Genomic DNA, 21,692 nt, shown 5'->3' with positions numbered 1-21,692 from the left:
GTCACTTTCTGGGAGTAGATGTTTTTTTAACTTCCTTTGACTTGGATTATCCATTTTCAGCAAGACGTTTGTTGAAAAACTCATTTGCTTTTGTTAATTTAAATACAAATGCACTTGTTTAGGTTGAGGCATATGAGAAAAAAATAAATGTTATATAGAACCCTTTACCTAAATTTACTCTTTCCTCAGACTACGAGAACAGTACATTTGCTCAGTTCTTAAGAACACGGAAGTTAACACCAAGTTTGCAGCACTTCATTCTTCACTCTATTGCAATGGTTTCAGAGACTGATTGCAGCACTCTTGAAGGTCTTCAGGCAACAAAAAAGTTTCTTCAGTGCCTTGGCCGCTATGGCAATACACCATTTTTGTTTCCACTGTATGGTCAAGGAGAGATCCCACAGTGCTTCTGTAGGTAAGCTTCACTTTTCTCATAGCTATCTTCCAAAAATGAAATCCTGATGCTAATAGATATCATTCCATAGGAATAATCCTGTTAACAATTTCCTGTTGGTTTTATTTGCTTTACATTTTCATTGGATGTGAAATTCCCCACCTCAAAAAAAAAGGCAAAAATTAAAAAATAAGTTGGAAATGCTGCTACTGTGACATTTTGAAACGTTACAATACTTTACTTTCATAAGGTACACTACCTCTAAAGTCCTAGTGATGCATAATTTGTGTAACTTTTTTTAATACCTTTTGTACTTCAGAGTGTTGGCTTATGTTGGGGTGGACTTGGCAGTGCTGGGCTAATGGCTGGGCTTGATGATTTTAAAGCTCTTTTCCAACCGCAACCTAAAAAATCCTACGGTTCTATGATTGCATTCCAAGTGTAACTTTTCATTGCTGGCTGTTGTGGTGGCTGCCTACGGTAAGAAGTACTGCGAAATGAGGAAGAGATAATTTAACTCATGTGTAGCTATCCCTTCTTAAAACTGACAGAGGAGACTCAGTGCCATGTTTGTCCCAAAGGATCACTGTTCATTTTGGTAGACTGAGAAAATTTGTGGTTTAGTCTTCCTGAAGTTACAGGAGGATACGTATTTTCAGTTTGTGTCATTAACCAATGCTGAGAGTGCATCTGACATTTTAATAATGAACTGGATTTTTCAGAAAGAAGTGAAATTAGGCCATGTGTCCAGTTTATTTATTATTAAATAAAGTTATGCAATCATTTCACCTTTGTTATGTCGCAGACTTGCACAAACAGGGCAACTGATGTGAAATCATGTCTTATCCTCCTGGCATCATTTTGTAGACCACAAGCTCTCACCTATGACATATTGAACAGCATATAAGATATAATGAAGCCTTATTACACTGAACCATATACAGACTGCAGTTTTACACTCCAGCATCTTAAACAGCAGCCATATTTCTCTACTACTTCAGCCCTAGAAAGTAATTAAACCAAAAACCCTGTATTGACTCCAGGATAAAACAACATTCACTTCAACCCTTTACTTGAACTGTGGGCAATGGTAATGTAGTCTTCAGTGTGGTTCCCGAGGTATGCTAGGGACTGGAGTTCTAGAAGAGGAGTTGTTGATGGATGCTTTTGGGGACCATTAAGGATACATGTGCAGAGGGTGGGCGGTTTTAATTTTCAGTTGTTTCCAACAGTTCAACTGGTTTTTAAAAGGCTGAGGGGTTTTTTAATCTTTTCTTTTGCTGGCAAGCAGCCTTTCCATCTGCTCTATGTGGGTTTTTAATGTAGTAACCTGTAGGTCTAAAATAAACATTAGCTCTATTTAAAAGAAGCAGTATTGCATGGTGAGGCCACTTTGTTGTCTGAGTGATATATTTGTATATCGTTCATTTAAATATCAGTGCCAAGTCTTACCTGCTTTGTTCTTTGTTGGTGGACAACTTCTGCTTTTCACATCTGTACTACTATTCAGGAATTCTGGTTTACAGCACGCTGTTGGACATTATCTTCCTGTCTTGTCTGCGTGATGGATTCTGTTTTTCTTCTCTGTAACAGTGCTTAAATTACTGCTAGAACAGTGGCCTCAGCAGCTTGAGCCTATTTGTCAGTGTATAGGATGGATGCAATTATATGCTGATAGAAACATTCTGGAATAATTGTCAGAGTTTGTGGAAGGTATCTACAGAGTAACTGGTCGGCACCAGCAGCCAGCTGTGTTGTGCAAGGTCTTATTCGGACTTAGCAACAAATGAAGGCCTACATGATGTTTATATGTAGGTTATCTAATGCTTTGCTTTGATCATTAGACAGCAAGGCATTGTTCTGTGCTGCATTAACCAGAAATGCTGTGTGGTAACATCTTTTGTCATCTCTACCTTAAACTCTATGGAGATTTTAAAAAACCTAAACCTATGTAATTAGGTGCTCAGACGGAAAATTTATGGACAGTAATTGTTTTAGGTAAGTACTTTGGACATAGTCATGCAATAGAACTTGTGTTTGTAGGTTTTTATGATGTCTTTCTGTGTCCATAGGTCTTCATGTGGGACCAGATATCTGTACATGGCAGATTAATAAATCAAAATACTATTAGAGCCACAAGTTTTGCAGTTAAACCTCTTTTGACTTAAATATCTGGGGAAAAAAGTAGATTTAATAATTAAAATAATAAATAGGGGTTTAGTTACATTTTTTTTCCACTGTAGGTTCTTCTCAATTTAATTTTTCTTGCATTCTTGCAAGCCTTTTAACTTTATTATGTGTAATAGCCAGCATGTGCAGTTTTCTGATCTGTAGTAGCAGTATATTTCAAGTTGGCAAACGTGGTGTCTAGATATTGTAAATATTATTGTAAATTATTGTAATTATTGTAAATAATCTTATCAGAAAATCATTCTGGCAGTGTTCAAGGCCAGGTTGGACAGAGCCTTGGGCAACATGGCATAGTGTGAGGTGTCCCTGCCCATAGCAAGGGGTTGGAACTGGATGATCTTAAGGCCCTTTCCAAACCATTCTGTGATTCTGCGACCACAGGAATTCTTCATATGGCATGAGCTAGGTATTTATGTCCATTGATTGCAGCATTTCAGGGTTGTGTTTTGCTAAATTGTAAGTCTTCCAATAAGGACTGTGTCTTAATAGTTGAAGCAAATTACTCTGTAAAGCCAAAAGGTAATTATACTTTTAAACAGTTTGTATTAAAAACATGTGAATACAAAATATGGTCTAAATGTCTTTGTGATTGCCTTCTGAATTGTTCACCTGAAACCACTTTTTTTTGAGATTAATCACGATTTTTATATGTGGTCTGCCTTAGGTATTCTGTCTGGCTAAAACTGAGCAGTATCCGAACAGATATTCAGATGTTCAGACTGTATAGTAAAGTGGTAATGCCACAACCTATACATCATACCCTACAGTTTTTATCACCAGGTTATCAGAGTAAGGTGTCACCTGTTCTGTGATTTCTAACCACCGTTCCATATTCTGTTTTAATGTAAACCTCTTAAGCGTTTCTTGCAGCCAGTTACACTGTGTGTTCTCATCAAGGCTACTGTTATAAATGGCATACATGCATATTTATGTGAATGAGTCAAAGACATTTGTAAGTCATATCCTTGCATTCTAAATGAATTCTGCATAAACAGTACAACATTTTATAACTACTGACGACACTTGAGTGAGTAAAAGCTGTGTTAGTTCTTTATTGGCTTAAACAGGTATGGTTTAGGAGAGAAAATTAAACTTTTATATCACTGTAATGTACCTCCCAATATGCCGAGGTACAGATGCGAGATTTCTGTCTCCATAAATTGGATTCGTGGTACAAGGAAGGTCATTGGAAGCCTCACACTATTCTGAGCTGACAAGCAGCTAAACTTTGCTGGCTTGTATAACAGCTTCTTTTGGTTCAAACTTCTTGGTATGAAACTGTTACGTCTTTTCCTGTCTAATGAAGTATCAGAAGTATGCTTAGTAAAAATAATTACAGTAATAGCTTATTCTTGAGGAACATCAAAGCAAGCCTTTACACTTGATATGGTAAATATGAGATACCTGAACTTCAATATGGAAAGCACTGAGGGAAATCTGTGTATGTTTTGCGCTCTGCTGTTAACATGTTTGTTGCAAATCTGTAATACAGCTTTCATTTTCTTGAAAAAATGTCACTAAAGAAAAACTATGGTTGGCATCATTGAAAATGGTGAAGTCTCAGTGGTACAACATTTACAATAGTGTGATTTTGTTTGGTTTTTTTTCTGGTTTTAGAAAACATTAGGGAATATCCTAAATATTTTTTTTTATGTAGGAGTTAAATGTTAAAACTGGCAGCTTCCAGGTTTTCCCTCTAATGTAACCTGAATCTCCTTCTGATTTTTCCGATGCAAAAGCTTTAAGATTTTTTTTTTAATGCTTTTGAGGAGTCTCTGGGAGTGCTATTTTCCAAATATTGTTTCATAAAGTTCACTTTCACAGTTCACCTCAGTAAAATACACCCCTTATTTTCAGTTTTCCATTGAGAAGTGTTTCTGGAAGCTTTCAGTCATGATTCTCTTCACCTGTGACCGGTGGGGTTTTAATGGGTGTGAGTTGAAGTCACTTGTAGATTGTGGTCTTGCTTCTGTGATTTTTCTCTGTGGTTGCTTTATGGACACTGAATTTTTTTGGAGGGTGAGACTATGCATCGTTTCTCTTCAGTTTGGTTTCAGATTCTTTTTTCTGGGCTCTTGCAAGTATGAGCATCCAAAGGGAAGCAAGACTTTTTGAGAAGTAGTAATGCAGTTTTTCCCATTTGATGTTCTGGAGGGATTTGGAGAGTCTGTGCTGTCTGCCATCTCATGAAGGCTCTAAGAGATGACAGACTCATTGTGTCTTTTTCCTTTTTGCTGAGAGTCATCCAAGAATTTACATATGTGGTCATGGTAATAGGTGCTGAGGTAGTAGAATCTCTTCAGCTGCTTTGCTGTAGGAATTGGTGATACACTATCTTTTATGGATAGTCGGTTAATGACTTGCATTTCCTATAAATAGGCTTTGAAACTGTATGTAGTGTATGCATTTGGTGGACAGCGTAACCTTTTTTAAGTAGTTGTTACAGATTCTAGCTGAAATTAGTCATTTTTGTGTCAGTGCCAGTGGCAGTAGTAATTTTGTGGTGGAGGAAAGCTCTGATTAAGACAGTTCTTCTCTTTCAATCCCTATATTTACAAGATTGAGAGTCCAGGCTGAGATATGATGGATCATAAGATTTGTTTTGGAAAGTTCCTGTATATATTTCAAGAATGAGTAATCAATTTTTACCCTTATATTTGAGCTATTACCTCCTACAAATGTCAAAGCTTCTGAGGTAGTCTCAGGTACTTAAAAATTTCCGATTATGTTCCTGTGCAATCTCTAGGAAGGTTTTAGTGTTCTGAAATGAAGGCTGGACTTCAGGAAACCTGACTGTAATAAGCACTTAGAATTTTATTTCATTTGAATCTGTAGGTAAGTATCATGTCTCTATAATAAGTAGAGTGGTATGTATAACTTCTTTGTATGTAAATTGTATGAATTGGCATATTAATTAGAAATTCAATTGTGATTCCTTGTGACGATCAGATAGGACAGATCTGAGTCTTAGCATGTATGCAATTCTGGGGAAGTGTAAAAGAATTACAGGTGATTTAAAAAAAATAGGCTGTATCTGAGATGTGAGTTGAGTCCTACATTTCAAAATACGTATTTTTATGTTTGTATACCTTTATCTTTGGAGCCAGAAATTTAATTTGATATTACTGACAATTGTCAGCTTTACCTGGTTTTCACTAAAATACTGAATAGTTTGTGTAGCTGCAGTGCTGCTTTCCTTTTAATTGTTTTCACTGGCACTTCAGGGAAATAATAAAACTTTTGATGTAGTTTAGCTTTTTTAAGACAAACTTGATATATTTCTCTTCACTGTTGGCAGATGAATGCAGAATGGGTAAGCTAGTTAGCATGATTTTTTTGTAGGATCAGTTGTTTGTTTTTTCCTCTAAGGAGAAACTCTTTCTTGGGATAAACATCAGGGAAGTGAGATAATCCATCATTCTGAGACCTGTTCACTAGTGATGGATGGATAGATTGGTAAAGTAACTCAATAATCTTCATTTTTTTCAGGTTATTCACAGATCAGTGAGCCTTGTCGTTAATAAAGCTATGGAATGCTTTTGTGTCCTTGCCCACATTATTTCTCAGAATTTGACAGGCAAAGACTTTTAATTTGGAAATAACCTTTGTTGTGAAATTCATTGTAAGTGTCTGAAACTTTGAAAATACCTCTTGATTTTATCTTCTCAGTGAGGTGTTTGTCAGTAATTTGTTTAGAAAAAGTATTTACAAGTATGAGGAGCTTTTCCACTCATTATTTCACTGACTAGAAATACGGCGCTTTTCAGAAGTGCATACTTTGTGAAGGCCTTCAACCAGTAGAATATATCACATGATACATTCACATGAATCATACAAATGTTGTCAAAGTGTATTGATTTCAGATCCCTGACTAGGCATGGAAGTTTTCAGATAAGAAATTGTGTTATAGTGGTTAGAATATGTGCTGTGGTATGGGAAAAATGTATGTAACATTATGTATCAAAAAGGCTGAGAATAACTTACATTGTCCTACTCCCATTCCTTATCAGTCTTGTTTCATTTTACAAACATACTTGGAACTTAAGAGCACAAAATACAAATGCTTGAGATGATATTTCTGTAATTATTTGATTTAGTAATTTAGAAGGAAGTGTGTGTATCTAATACGTTATTTGGTATTATCTCAAGTCTTCTAATAAGTAAATCACTGCTTACATGGGGATGTGCAGATTCTGGCTTATGTGTTCTTCCTGAGAATAATGACTAGGACATAAAAATATGCTACAGCATTATCAGAAGATCTGTGGAAATGACATGAATGTTTATTCCTGAAGCACGTCTGGGGTATAAATGCAAATGTAATGTAACGGAGTCCTTTTTCGTTAAACTAGAATGCAGAGAAAGGTAGGTCCCAAAACATTACAGAATTAGTAAAACGGTCCTTGAATTTCATTGAGGGTTAAGATAACTTGAATTTTTCTTGAGGCAGAAAATACATAAATGGATTTTACAGATGATCTAATGCTTGGTGACTGGTTTCTAGTCACTCTTTTTTGTGTCTCTGCCCTGTGGTACTGATCATCCAAGCTCCTCTTTGAGGGCAAAACTGTGAGGTAATTGCAGCTAACTGACCTTGTACAAGGAACAGCTTCAGCTGTTTGAGCTTAGCATCCCAGAGAATGATTCTTAATGTAGATTTACTAAGAATACTCTTAATGGCAATATCCTTGAAAAATGTTTATGTAATTTCTTCCATTGTATATTGCAGTATTAAGCAGCTTCTCTTTCAAATTCCAGTAAACTTTTCTTCCATTGAAAAGCCAGTATTGAGCAAATTTCTTTCCAATGTTGGTAAAATTTTCTTACACAGCTATACGAGCACAGCTACAATATGGTTAAAATGTGATGTTTATCCTCTAGCTCACATCAGATCTTTGCCCAAAACACAGTCAAGGGTACACTGCTTGAAGTGCAAGTTAATTTTCTAGTAACTTCACGTTGAGGTCTGGCTTCAGATAACTTGTGAAGCAAGATGTAAGTGTAGTGAGTAAGTCTGTCGAACATACTGTTTAGGGCTAACAAAGTCCTTTTTGAGGAAACAGCATTTTTTACCTTGTGGTTGTGACCATTCACAGTCTTCACAAAACTTAGTGGCTCTGGAACTATTTCTCTTAGACCTAGTCTCAAATTTCATTTTTTTTGGTGAGAAGACAGTAGCCTTATATTTCATCGTATCAGTCATCATCATTGAACAGTGTTTGCATTTACTTTGCAGTTTCTGGAAGCACAATGAATCTATTCCAAAGCAGAATTTATTAATAACCCTGTTTGCTTCAACAAGTGACAATACTTTTCCATTAGTAGTTTTTTGGGACTCTTGCTGGATGCATTCATACCAAGATAAATTTCCAAAATTCTTTGTGACTTAGGATTTTAGCAAACAGTTTTATTTTCACTCCTCTGGAGATTTTCTTGTCAATAACTACTAGGTTGATTTGATAAACTTAAAGCAAACTTATCATTCTTTATAAATCTTTTATTTAAGAAGGCAAAATCCTCGACTCTTTATTTTTTTAACTAACAAGCAAAACACCACAGAACACTTCTGCTGGAAAGAGCAGTTGTGTTCAAGAGAGGAAATCTAAAATTTAACACAAGCCTGATGATTTTTTTTAAACGTATTTCATCAAGAGACCTGTTACCATGCAGTAATCGTGCCATCAAGATTACCATGCAGTAATCAAGCCATTGTGGTTAGACTTGGGTTTTTCTTTCATCAGCCTTGGAAGATCTCTTTTCTGCACAATAGATTTTCTCCCTTCTAAGTGTTCAAAGTTGTAGGATGTCACATTTAATTTATTTTTTCATAAAACAAGAAATTAGATTAATCTTTTAAAATCCTTGTATGCTAAATGCATTTCCCCTTGTAGAGTTTCTTTAGTTTCCTGTTGTAGAGAGGGTTGTTCTCAAGGGTCTCTCATCCCTGTGTACCTCTCAGGAACTTAGCATCTTTTTTTCTTATTCATCAGAAAGTAGGAGCCAACAAGAAACTGAAGTTGGGTGGGTTGTTATGCTCTCTTGCAAATTGCAGGTCTGATCTGTCAAATATTTTTTCTACAAATTGTCCTTCTGCAAAAAGTAAAGGTATAGCAGAAAAAAGAACATCACAGCTGCTGATTCAGCAGCTGAACAGCCTGTGTTACACTTGCAGACAAGCAGCGGCCAAACTGGCCATGTTCGTGTAGCCTGTGTGAGGGTGATGTTGAACCAAAACTCTTCTGTTCAGTCAGTGCTGTGCTTCAGAAGTGCATTTGTGCTCCAGAAATGACGTTAAGCTAAGTAGCTGCTATTCTAAAGCAGATTTTTGTAAAATACTGTGCATGTATGTGTTAGCACTTGGTCCTGTAGTTGTTCTATTTATGCAACATTTCTTAAATGGGGATTTTTGTTCTGTGGTTATTTTGAATGTGGAAGATGGGAAATGAGTTCTGTAGTTGAACACTTGTAGAAGATGACAGCTGACGAGCACATAATTACAGACAATTTGTGTGGCGTTAATGAGTTTCAAGGCGGTTGGTTGGTTGGTTTAGGAATTTATTAATGGCTGCAACCAAACTACTTTTTCAGCACTCGTAGAAGAGCTGTTCAGAGACTCTACAAGAGTTGTTAGTAATATGGCTCTTGTGTTAGTACTAAGCTTGCTAATACCGCAATTGCTTAAATTACTAACAGTTTGTCAAGTGAAAATGGAACTTAAACACGGTCTTACTTTTGTCAGCAAAACTTTCTCAGGTTTTAGAAACAGCTTAATAAATCTACCCTTGCATGTAGTGAGACTGGAAGTCTAGGAACATAAAAATACATGATTAACAAAGCTTTTTATCGCAATGTCTTCTAACATTTGAGTTTCAGCAAACAGAATTGGAATCTTGAACCTATAGAAAGCAGCATTGACTTGCCAAAGCCCTAAGCTTTCCGGTCACGTAATAGGAACCCAAACATTAAAACTTTTGAAATAGTTGCACTTCAGTGCAGATTTGGCCATTCTGATACCATGAACAATAAATTGGCATGACTCTAAAATAGACTTAAATTATCCCTGTCTTGTAATTATGGAAAAAAGTGCACAGAGTGTCTGCATCATGGGGCAAGTGTTAAGTTGGTATATTACTCAGATTCTTGAGTTTTGTGTTCTAAACAAAATCAGGTACACCAGGTTTTATCTATTTTACTGTCAAATACTATATGCTCTACTAGAATTCTTCACAGTATGTGAATGTGTATTTCTATATATAGCTGCCTAAATCACATACAAAAAAAGGGAGCGATTTCTTAGTTTTAAAATGAAATTTGTTTTTTTAAATCACTAGAAAAAATACAAAATACTGAATTGGCTATAAAATGACATTTGATTGGCCTACTTCTTTTTCCCCCAATCCCTGTATCAGCTGTGGCATTTCCTCCTGGAGCTGTCACCATTCCTGCCTGCTGTGTCTTTCTCTATTGGAAGAGTTTGCTGTAAGTGAAATTAGCGGATACGTTAGTTCTCCCCCCACAGTGTTTTGATTGGGAGCTTTGCCATTACAGCAACACTTTCTAAAGCATTTCCCAGTCACAGTGCTTGTGTTTTACCATGTTAAACAGAAGATCTGGTGAAAGAAATTACCTCGCTATATGACTGCAGGCATACAAATTGTAGTTCCTGCCAAATACTCTTTGGAAATTAACTAATTTCCATTTGATAACTATGTGGGAACTTTCTGACAGTTTTAAAACTGTCATTTTGCTAATTGGATTTAGAAATGGGGATGATTCTCTATAAACTTCTAGGACTTCTTAAATTTCACAGGAATGCTAAACACAGTCTTCAGGAAAAAGTCAGTGTATTTCACTCTTCTTTGAGCATAGTTCTTTGAGCGTATAGTTCTCCAAATGCCAGGACGGTTCTGGTTCATGTCAATTATTATCTCTTCAGTGTTGTTCTTTGGTTGTGTTTGCTTTGTAGGGGGATTTTTCATTTTCATCTGAGTGGGTGCATATACTGAGGTTTGGCTTTTTTATGGGATGTCTGTGCTGGGAAAAACTATACTTTTAACTGCAGCCATTTTATTTATTTGATGTGTCTGTATTCTACTTGATAATGTTTTTAGAACATAGAGCAATATTGTAGGAAATGCTGAAGTTCTATGGAACTTTCAGGAAACACGGAATTTAACATAAGAACCGGGTCACAGCTTGCTCTGTGTGTAAAAATAAATTGAAAGAGGACAATCCATTAATTCAGCACTTGGCATGTTTCTCTTTGATCTTTCTCCAAAGCTTGCTGTGCTGTACATGCAGAATTCATCTTTAAGGAGAGAAGCAAGTAGATTTTGTTATAGAAGACTGTACAGTTGAGGAGAAAAATATTTAATTTCTTAATTACTCCATACCTTTTAGAAATTAGAAGACAAACTATATGATAGAAATAAAAAACTAGGGGTTTGGTGTGAAGCTGTGATATGACTTTACAGTTCTTTTATGTAGCTTCGGAATGAGCAAAGGGTAAGTCTGGAGTTTAAGGGTGTTTATGGTATCTGTGTTGAAAATCAAGATGCCAGAAGGAGAGACATTCTATTTTTGTTCAATTAATATTGGAGAGCGTTACATCAAAGCAGTAAACTCCTCTTGTATCAACAGATGCAGCAACCCCGAAGCCTATTTTCTCTCTTGTTACATTAGTGTTTAATTAAAGAAAACAACTAGTTGGAGGCAGTTACTTTCTGTGAAATGTAATGAAGATTTATTTTGTAGGTGACCTTCACTATATTAGCTGAATCAGTAATCAGTAAAATTAATAGAATAATCAAATTATATACAAACTCATAAATCACTGTGAATATGCTGTCAAAAATTCAGCTTTTCATATGTCCTATTGTTTCACAGCTGTATTAAAAATTACAACTGCTGATTCTTGTCTTGATGGGAACTGAAATGGCATTTAAAGACTGCATTATGGAGGGCTACCAGGCCAAAAATTTTCACAACTGTTAATTTAGCTGTAATACGATTTGATGTCACCAGGGCAAAGTTGAAGTGGAGTACAGTGTTGTTGCTATCTTTCAGCAAAACTTGAATTATTAGTGTAGGCAGTCGCCAGTTAATTAGAGTAATATCAGTTTAAATGTCTGTCATTTAGGGTTAATGGTATCAGAGAGTTGCCTTGTACTTGAAGTACAGTCAAATCATCTTGAATAGCCTATTGTATGAAAGTAATGTTAGCACAATGATTTTACTTTACCATAAATTATTGGGATGCCATTGAGTTTAATATTTCAGTTTCTATATTTAAATAATTTTTGGCAAGTTCTTCCTAATCATGTCATTTTTCATGCTAGGCTATTTTAATAGGTATTTTTGCCTCTTTGTAATTGTTAAACACAACACAATCAAAATTCCTTTCCATTTTCATTTGAAAAGAGAAGTTTTCCACTGGCCTACTCTGAAAACAGGTCATGCCCTCCTCCACTGGATAGCAGGCTGCTCTTGAAAATAAGTAATTCACATTTTTGTGCAGCCGAGCAGCAAAGTTCTTTCAAAGCACACTAGAAAAATAAAGTGCATATATTAAAAGCCCCTAACTGGTTGAAGTTAAAGGAAAAATATAATTTATAGTTTCTAATAGAAGAATCTCAGTTCTAGTTAATAGTGCTATTCTTATATACAGCATGTGAAATAAATTCATCTGAGTTGATTTGAAAGATCCTAATACATGCTTTGTCAGGCAAGAAGCCATTGATTGCAGCATTAGAGATAATAAGCCCACAGCTCAAAGCTCTGTAATAATTCTTCAGTGGATGTTTAACCTTTGTGTTGTCATCAACAGTCTTCAGAAAACCAAGGCTTGGATTCAACGTGGTGCAAATTCTCCCTGCTTTTGCATGGGTAAAGGAGGTATTTCTAGGGAACTAGATAATCTGATTCAGCCAGTTGTAAGATACTGATGAGCTCTCCTTGGGGTGCTGCCTTTTCGAGTACAGTTCCAGAGATGTGAGTTGGTAACACACTTCAGCTTTTTGCCATGCTGCATAATTCATGAAGTTTAAAAGGTATTACGATGCTAACTGTCTTTGAAATATATAGTAGGACTTTCGAATGCCAATATGGATTCCATTTTAGGAAGCCAGGTTCACAAATGAAAGTTCTCTTTTCAAGTTCATCATCTATGAAACAGATACCTAAAGATCTTCAAAATAAAATAAAATAAAAAAAAAAAAAACAAAAAAAAACACCTGTCAATAAACCAGGAAAATCCTGCTATCATCTCAGGCATCTGGGAGAGCTATGTTCCACCAAACCAGCCTGCCTTTCTTATATTGATGGTTTGCTTTGGCTAGCCTGACACCTAGCTAATACTAGGCAGGTATTAGAAATGTAGCCATACTAATCTGTTTAATTACAGTGTAAACTATAACAAAAGATAAACAGAATTACACATTTTAAATACAATGTCTAAGCAGTCCCTGGTAATGAAACAGCAGATAGGATCTGTAATTTTTAGGCCCTCCCAGTTTCAGCTCTGTTGTTCCATCTGTGAGCTTCACATCATGTAGCTTGGTCACACCCCAGCTTGGCTGAGTTAACAGGAACTCAGAAAACTCAGTTTCCATCTCTGACATGGTGAGATGGAGCAGTGTCACTGCACTGACTGTGCTACAGACTGCTTTGTGATTTAGTCACTGGAGGCTGTTTACTTTTGAATAATAGGGATCCCAGGAAGAACACAGGTGTGTTTAATTTGTAGGACAAAGGAGGAATTGTCAAATGGCACTTGGTAGCATTTGACAGTTGTCTCTGATAGAGCTGTCCTCTCTGAGAAAAGGTATGCAGTTTGTGTCGGTATGCCAGTTATTTGTTTGTTCTTTCTTTTCAATGTACAGGAGAAGAGGTCAGGGGTAGCTGACTGATCCAAATAAAAAATTACATTAAAGATTCACGAGAGAGATCGGACATTGCAAACAGTCCAAACCTGAAATTACTTTGTAGAGTTCAGGCACATCTGCCCCACCTTTTTTCTTTACCTTTTTCCACTACGTAATTTCCATGCTGACTGGAGTAAAGAAATCATTTAACATAATTTGAGAAATATATTGTAAAATGTTCTACTGGTTTACCTTTTGTCACTCCAAGTTCTAGAGAACTTCATCCTCCATCTTGTATTATTCTTACAATAGGAATGCTCCTGAAACAAATCACTGTAAAAAAAAAAAGCTGACTGGAGTTTATCTTAATTGACACGTAATCATGAAGCTTTGTGCTTGACAATCTCTAACTTATATCCTGTTTCTGGAGGATCCTGACTTTCTCTGCATTATAGTGGTGTCACAGGAAGTTTAAAGAGGTTTTCTTTAAATACATAATAAAAAGAATATTGGTTCTTTGTATTGGCTTGACAGGATTTTGAAGAATGTGGGGTTATATTAAAACCTTTCAGGAGCTAGAATTAAAAAAATGTTAAAACTAGTGATATCACAGTCATCTCAGTGTTAATGTGGGTCCAGTAAAAACTTCAGGCACCACATGGCAAAAACTAAACTGTCATTTTGTGAATTAATTTACCTTGTGTCACATCAAATCGTAGAAAAGTAATCCCCAGAGACTAAACCTGGCTTTTAGCAGATACAGGAAGTCAAGATGCAGGGATTAACCTGGGATCATGTTTACCACCAGACCAACCGAACTTCTACTGTGCAGCCTCACTGCAGAGCAGTTTCAGGCTTTGTGCATAGGAAGGAAAAATCTGGTGACAAGTTTTAGCCAGAGATAAGTACAAAGAGGTGATGAAACAGCCTGGCTAGTGTTGAAATTTTGCAGTGGGCTGCCTTCACATGTCCCCCATGTTTAAATGTCATTATCTAGTTTATTTAAATTCTAAGTCTCCTTAGTGTTTACAAACAGGTGAGTTGCAATACTGGCTTCATGTTTGGGAGCATTAATTTTCTTTGGTTTAGGTGTTGGGTTTTGGTTGTAAGTGGAAAACTGTGAAACAGCTTGGCGTCCTTTAGCTTTTGAAAACCGACCTGTCAACCTGGGTCCTGTTTTAATTTAGGATTTATTTTTTTTTATTGTCAGTCTAGACACAATATCTTGAGCAACAATATCATGATATGTTTGTAAGAGGTCATCTTTAGGTTGGAAGAAGTCTTCATTCTGTTGTGGCACTTCTCAGTGCCCTCAAAATCTGAGCTGTTGCTAGTTAATGAAGTTCTGATGGTACATTTTGTAAGAGTAGAAAAGTGCTTCTAGTAAGAGGTTGGGAAGGTTATCACGTGTTCTTACTTATTTTACAGCATGTGCAGTACAGCTTGGGCAGAATATCAGTAGATATTCTATGCATTGTCAGTAAATTGTCAGTGCTTTCCAATTCAAATGACTGAAATGGTAACAGAATGAGTGTTCAAGCTAATGTAATTATTCATAAGAATAAGATAGATGCTAATAAAAGAGAAGTTAACAACATATCCTTTAAAAAAACTATAGGACATTCTTTATTTTGATTGGTTTTGATTGTCTGAGTCAGAGATTAAGACGTCATTGAAAATGTACTACAACATGCACAGTATTTTGCCATGCATGTGACACACACTCACACTGATTACAATTGGTCATTATTAGGAGTAACGTTTGTTTTTATCCCCCCCCAATATGTTTCTAGGTTGTGTGCTGTATTTGGTGGTATCTATTGTCTTCGCCATTCTGTGCAGTGCCTTGTAGTGGACAAAGAATCTGGACGGTAAGGGTAATATAAGTAACCTTCTGTTTATATACAAAAATACAGATGAAAAATGTGTTAAGTCAATTTAAAAAAAATGATTCTTCAAAGATCCTCCTTGGTATTAATAACACATCAACCTTGATTAAAAGTAATTTGTGTATCGGTCCTCCAGAACAAGGAAAGTGGGTCTAGAATATAGAAACTAAATTAATTTCCCTGTGATATTACTACAGCTCCTGATCACCCAAGCTTGGAAGACAAATCATTTCAGCTGCCGGGGGGCTGGTGATGAGTGATGTTAGTTTTCCTTGTGGCCTTACCTACTCTAATTGATTTTCATCAGATGACAACAAAGCCCTCTGTTATTGCATTTTTAAAAATGGAGCTCACCTAAGGACTCATCAGATTAATCTTTGCTGATAATGCATGTCACTCCAAGAGAAAAGACTTTAATGAGTTTTTAGGTAGATTGTTGTCATAAACTATGCTGCCCTCTTATCCTAGGATAAATTCTTTTACAACAATATCAGGCCTGTAGGCAGGTTTAAAGTTGAGCTAAGAAAAATCAACCCATAGTTTTTTCCATGGCGGCATTTTTCACATCTCTGTAAATTGTCACAGTTTCTGTTGTATACTTTCAGTCAGTTATTAGTCTAACTGGAGACTTCAGATGTCTTGAGAGTCTGTTTCAAGCTTAATTTCTATAATAGAAAAATTCAAAGCATTCTGTAGAAAATTTTTAAAATTAAGCTGGAAAATATGTGGTAACATTTTATTAGGAAAATTAGCACTTAAATAACCAGTGTAATGTGTTTTCTTTCCAGTTACAGTGCACATTTGATTCTTTGAGCATGGTACTTGTAGCTTGATTTGTTAAGACATGGTCAAGCAACAGATTTGATCTTTGTTAGTTCCTTGAGTTTCTGGAGTTCGTTGTACAGTTCTAGACTTTGAGGTGCAAATGTTGTTGTTTTAAGTGCATGACTTACACACAAATGAAATTATGCCCTTTTCATAAACGCTGTACTTTAACAGTAGTATTTGACATTTTACAGTAGGCATCTTTATTTTACAAATACATTTAAATAGTCAACTTGTTCTTTCAGAGGGACAAAGCTTATTGTTGTTAGCAACTTCCAAACACCGCTCTAGGGAGAGCTTAACTCATCAGTGGTGTTGGTTGCCCCAAGAAGTTAGCAGCTTCCGTTGCACATTCTGAAGACCTCTGAAATTAATGTTTTCTTTGTTAAGCTCATATGTATTCCAAAAAGCAGGGAGTGCTGCTTTTCTTTTATCCTGCTTTTTACGTTTCAGACCCACTAAGTTCCTCAGGGTTCCAGATAGCTTTCAAGTGTCTTTTTTTAGCTATTGGGCTGCTTTAGGGCTTTATTTCTGCAGTTTTCAGTGAAAACTGAAGGATAGATTTTTGAGATGCAGAGTTACTAAAATATTTTTAAAAGACTTTACCAGACTTTCATTATTCAAAAAAAAAAAAGCTCTTTTAATAAAGACATGATCTGATGCTGAATATGAGAAGCACAGCCCACCCAGTTTCCCAAGGTTAGTCACCTAGGTTTTTCTTGGTGCCACCTGCCTGCTGCTGTTGGCTGTTTTTATGTCTCCCATAGTTCGAAAGCAGGTATTTTACCAAGTAGCATTTCTACATCAGAATAAAAGTAACGAACCAAACAAAAACATATAGACGTGTCAGACTTATTTGAGATAATGCAAATAACACGGCGTATGTCAAAATAAGTTTTAAAAAAAAAAGTATTTTCTGCAGGGAAAGTTGTATAATGTTCTCATTTTTCCCTAATAATTTCTTTTAAGTCCTAAACATTGTCTTCACCATAGCAATCGTGTTGCTCAAAAAGCTGAGTTTCTTTGACCCAGGTATATGTATATGTTTTTATTCAGTTATATTCTCTTATTTTTCTTTTCCCTCACTTGAATGCAGTACTGCTTTTTCTTGATAAGTCTTTTCCTTAGAGTATTACTTAGCAAGTTGTCCACTTTGTTGCTAAGATCTTCACTCTTACTTTCCCTTCTTTTTCTTTCTTCCTGTTATCTTTTTCCTTACTAGGTTATTTCCTTCCTGCACCAGCTCTGATTTCCTCTTTGACTTTGGGCTTCAGTGTTTTGCCTAATAAAAATCAGCTATCAAATTGTTAATGAGGGTATTTATGAGTTACTGAGCTTTTGAGTCAACAGGCCATTAATAGTAATTGGTAATAGAGAAATTCATATCTCGTTGTCATTACAGCTGCTGCTGTAGTTTCAGAGGCAGCTTCCCTTCATTACAAATAGGTTCAACTCCCAGCAGTAGAAATGTAGCCAAATTGCACAATATTCATTACTATTTCATAAGCATCTTCCATAGGCTTCCAGACGTCATCAGTATCTTAGTGCAGTTATTTTTTCATTACTTTTAATATTCTTTCTTTAGTACAAGTAGAAAAAGAAAATTTTTACTTGGAGTGATAGCCTTGATTTTATTTTCAGACTTTTTGTTGATAGTTTAGAGTTTCATAGGAGGTCCTTAAACATTACCAGATTTTATTCCAGCTCCTTTCTAGATGTGGCTAACATTCTCTTCAGCAGAAGGAAAATAAAACCCCATTCAATATCTAGTTGAATTTCTTTTGCACTTTTTTGCTACCCATAACTGTATATGCAGAGAACAGTAGATTTTATCCCCAACTACACAATTACTTTTATTGTTTTACTATAATCTTTTTTGTAAGATTTAGGGAAGACTGTGTGAAAGTAGAGAAGCTTTTAGATGGACCTATTTTAAGATTTTGGTAATCCACTTGAAAATGTCTTTTTTTTAATTTTACCTATTATATCAGATGAGGTCTGCCATTTAAGGCATACACAGACCATCCTGTGTTCATGATAGAACTCTGATGCTCTGTTAGAAAATAAAACCATGTCACATTCCTTAGGTTGAGAAAAAGGCACATCAAATGTACACATGTTAATTATTTTTCTTTCTGTTGTTTATTTTCTTCATGTTTGTTATAGGTCCCTTTTTTGGGTACATATGATAAAATTTAAAGTACTTTCAATTACATGGATTGCGTTCATAATAATGGTAGGCATTTTATGTTGATCACACTTTACATCTGTTTCCAATTACATAATTCTGTCTCAAAAATGAAAAAGATGATAAATGGAAATTTATACATCTGTAATAAAAAGGTATAGCAAACACATAGTAATTTACATATCTTTCTTGAAATATTGCATACTGGCTTTGTCAGTGCTAGTAAGTCCATTTCAAGGATGTCGCCCTTAGTCCATTAGTTTGGATAATGAGCCCTATAAAGTACATTTATAACTCGTGGCACTGCAAGGAGATGGATTCTAATTTTCATCCTTTTATCTAGACACATTGAAAGAAGGTCAATGGAGGGTTCTGTATGATTCATTGTCGCAACACATATCAGATGACAGAGACCTGATAATGTCAGTGCATAAGTGTTTTCTGTATTTGGAAGCAGTACTTGAAAGAAATTTTCTCAGCATCATCCTTTGAAGTAAAGTGGAGACTGAAATTAAAAGTGCTATCTCTCTGTTTAAAATCTTATCAAACATAGGATGTGATAGCTATTCCTGAACAAAGGAGAGGAAACAACACTTAGCAGGAAAATAAAAACTGTAGTTGCTTTTGCTGGCTTTGAGTGATGCTACATGACATTTAATCAACCTTTCCCCTTCGATAATGTGTAGGGGGGTGGCAGGGGAAATTGTTTCATAAACAATAAGAAAGGTTATAATTAGAAATGCACTGTAGCAGCTTGACTTCCTTGTTTATTTGCAGTATTCAAATGAGTGCCTGAGAATGAAATCACTTAGGTTAACATTAAGAAAAAACTTCTTAAAGTTACAAGTGAAACACATGTTGAATAGAATGTGATTGAAACTGTACAAAGAATACTATGTCTTTGAAGTTAAACAGTGCTTGGGCTTTTAGTCTTCTTTTAATTACTACTTTCAAGTTATCTGTTGAATTTGAATGGAGGTATATATGTACTATCTAGTTTCCTATGAAATCAGCGTTAGAGCTAAGAGTTTTTAAAATGTGCTTAATTGTCATAAACCTCTTACATTTGTAAGCATTGTGTGCATCCATCTTCAGTTTGCATTTCAGACTATGGAAGCAACTGGTGTACACAAGCTAGTGGCTAATTTGGTTCTCATCCCTAGCTATATAAATTGTTTTGATCACTGAAGTTAATAAAGTTACAGAAATGCTGTTTATTCATAAGGCATAATTTGCATGTCAGCTATTTACAGATACAGAAATAATGTTGTGCTGTGATAAAATACTTAAATCTGTAAGGGATCTCTGTCTTAGGCAACATTTTGTTTCTTCTGATATTTCTCTATGCATGTGTGTAAATGTCTGTGAGAGAATTTTTTGCTTTGAATCCTGTATATTAAATCTACTGAAACTATATATACTGATTCAGAAGAATTTAATTAAAAAAAGTAGTAACTTTCATACACCAAACAAAAGTTAAGTAAAGCTAATGGGCTTTATACAGTAAATATTCAGATATTTCAGAAAACCTTAAAATCTTGTTTTAGAAATCAGGTTTAAGCCTTAAAGACTCTTAGGTTATGGAAGCAAGCTATATAAAGAAATTGTAATGCACATATTTTGCTTGCACTTTAGATAGCAAAAGCATTCATCAGGATAGGTACTTCTCATACCTGTAAGGGTTTCTGAAACTATGATGTCTCAGTTTGAGGAAAATTATGTACAACTAAATAGAACACCTGTGCAATCAAATGCCAGTGTTATTAGCTTATATTTAGTTTTCCTTATAAAGTGACCAACTAACTAATGTTCTGGTATTACCTACAATGGCATGGCATGTAAAAAACTGTATATACCAGGTAGAATGTATGAGTCTAGGATTGAATTACCATTTTCAGTTAAGTTGGTTTAGGGGTTCACATGTTAAAGCAATGCGTAGTTAAGTTACTGAAAGATACAAATGAGATGCTGTAGAACTCAATTTTGAAAAGTTACACATGCCTTTGTTACCTTATGTCTAAATTTTAATTTTTTTTTTCATTTTGGCTTGGCTTTTTTAACAGATGCAAAGCTATTGTGGATCATTTTGGACAAAGAATAAGTGCTAACTATTTTATTGTGGAAGATAGTTATCTTTCAGAGAGCACATGCGCAAATGTGTGTTACAGGTATGTAATAAAACAGTAAAGAAAGTCAATCTCTTTAAATAATGGTGCGTAAAGTACCCTGTAAATTGAACTTAAGAGATTGTTGTTTCCTGCTCTATCTTGGCAGTACAGCTTAATTCAGTCCATAGTTTTTCTCTGCTTCTGTATACACTTGAGGGCAAACTGTATACTATTTTAGGTGTTTTTAAAATTGTCCTCTAAATCATAGTCCCCTTTTCCTTATTAAAAAATCCAAAAGCTAAGTGGGTTGGGGATTTCATATTTAGTAAAAGTGTTTGGAAGGTGGAGGTGCTTGCTGCTGTTCCCTCTTTAAATCTGGTCAGGTTTAGAAAAGTACTGAAAGACATACTTGTCTGTGATTTTTGTTTTCCTTGCCAAAAACATTGTACATATACAGCCTTTGCCTTTGAAATACTGCAGATGAGACATTGCCAGAACTGGAGTAGTAGTTGTGATGCAGAAAGAATTGTAGGCAAGGGAGGATTAGAAACTTCAGTTCAGGAACTCCACCCTAGTGTATTTCCCCATAAAATGAAGTGTCCTGTGCTGTTTGGAACATAAAAAGTCCTATAATGTGCTGCTATTAATCTTGCTCAAATAAACAAAAGTTTGTTTGTTTTTTCTAAAATGAGAAGGATATTCAAGGTAGTTCATAGAATGGCACTGGATCATTTATCCAATATCTGTTTTGGTGACTGAGAATACTACGTTTATGTTCTAGATGTGCTCCTTCAGCAGCAGGGCAGCATCCCACTAACAGTCATAGTCATAAAGATGGTATGGTTTAATAGCCTTCCCACAGTATTATGTTTAGGTTGGTAATGCCAAAACTAGGAATCCAAATTGCTATTTTTTAAGTTTTTGTGAAATGCCATAATTGTTTTATTTAATTGTAGGCAGATCTCCAGGGCAGTGCTCATTACAGACCAGTCTGTGCTAAACACAGATGCAGAGCAGCAGGTATGTATCAATTTTGTATTGCTTACTTCTTTATGAATTGTATGTATTAATATTTGGTCGTTTGTAGGATTTAGTTCATGCTTTTGTTTCTGCTTAAATCCAGCTTTTTGGTCAGCTCTCTCTGCTGATAATGGTTTAATTCATTAGTCTCTATAAAACTATTAGGACTTTTATTTTAGTTCAGTGACGTGGGTTTCCCTGTTTGGTTTGCTCTAT

The 21,692-nt window shown here is 35.5% G+C and overlaps 1 protein-coding gene across 1 annotated transcript in view; it reads left to right on the top strand.

Moving 5' to 3' along the window:
- The window catches only part of LOC133265517 (rab proteins geranylgeranyltransferase component A 2-like), a 66,186-nt gene that overhangs the window by 29,928 nt on the left and 14,566 nt on the right, over positions 1-21,692 (top strand). The window contains exons 8-11 of the mRNA XM_061446146.1: positions 190-415; positions 15,240-15,317; positions 20,412-20,516; positions 21,413-21,476. Of these exons, the coding sequence (XP_061302130.1) occupies positions 190-415; positions 15,240-15,317; positions 20,412-20,516; positions 21,413-21,476 (473 nt within the window). The remainder of the gene's footprint in view (positions 1-189; positions 416-15,239; positions 15,318-20,411; positions 20,517-21,412; positions 21,477-21,692) is intronic.

Source organism: Pezoporus flaviventris, unplaced genomic scaffold (genome assembly GCF_033815535.1).
Source record: "Pezoporus flaviventris isolate CSIRO_AGI_PZ_B2104156 unplaced genomic scaffold, CSIRO_AGI_Pfla_v1 ptg000005l, whole genome shotgun sequence".
In the NCBI taxonomy this organism is placed as follows: Eukaryota; Metazoa; Chordata; class Aves; order Psittaciformes; family Psittacidae; genus Pezoporus; species Pezoporus flaviventris.
Note: the sequence above shows the minus strand (reverse complement) of the source record. Positions and strands in the feature narration are given on the sequence as shown.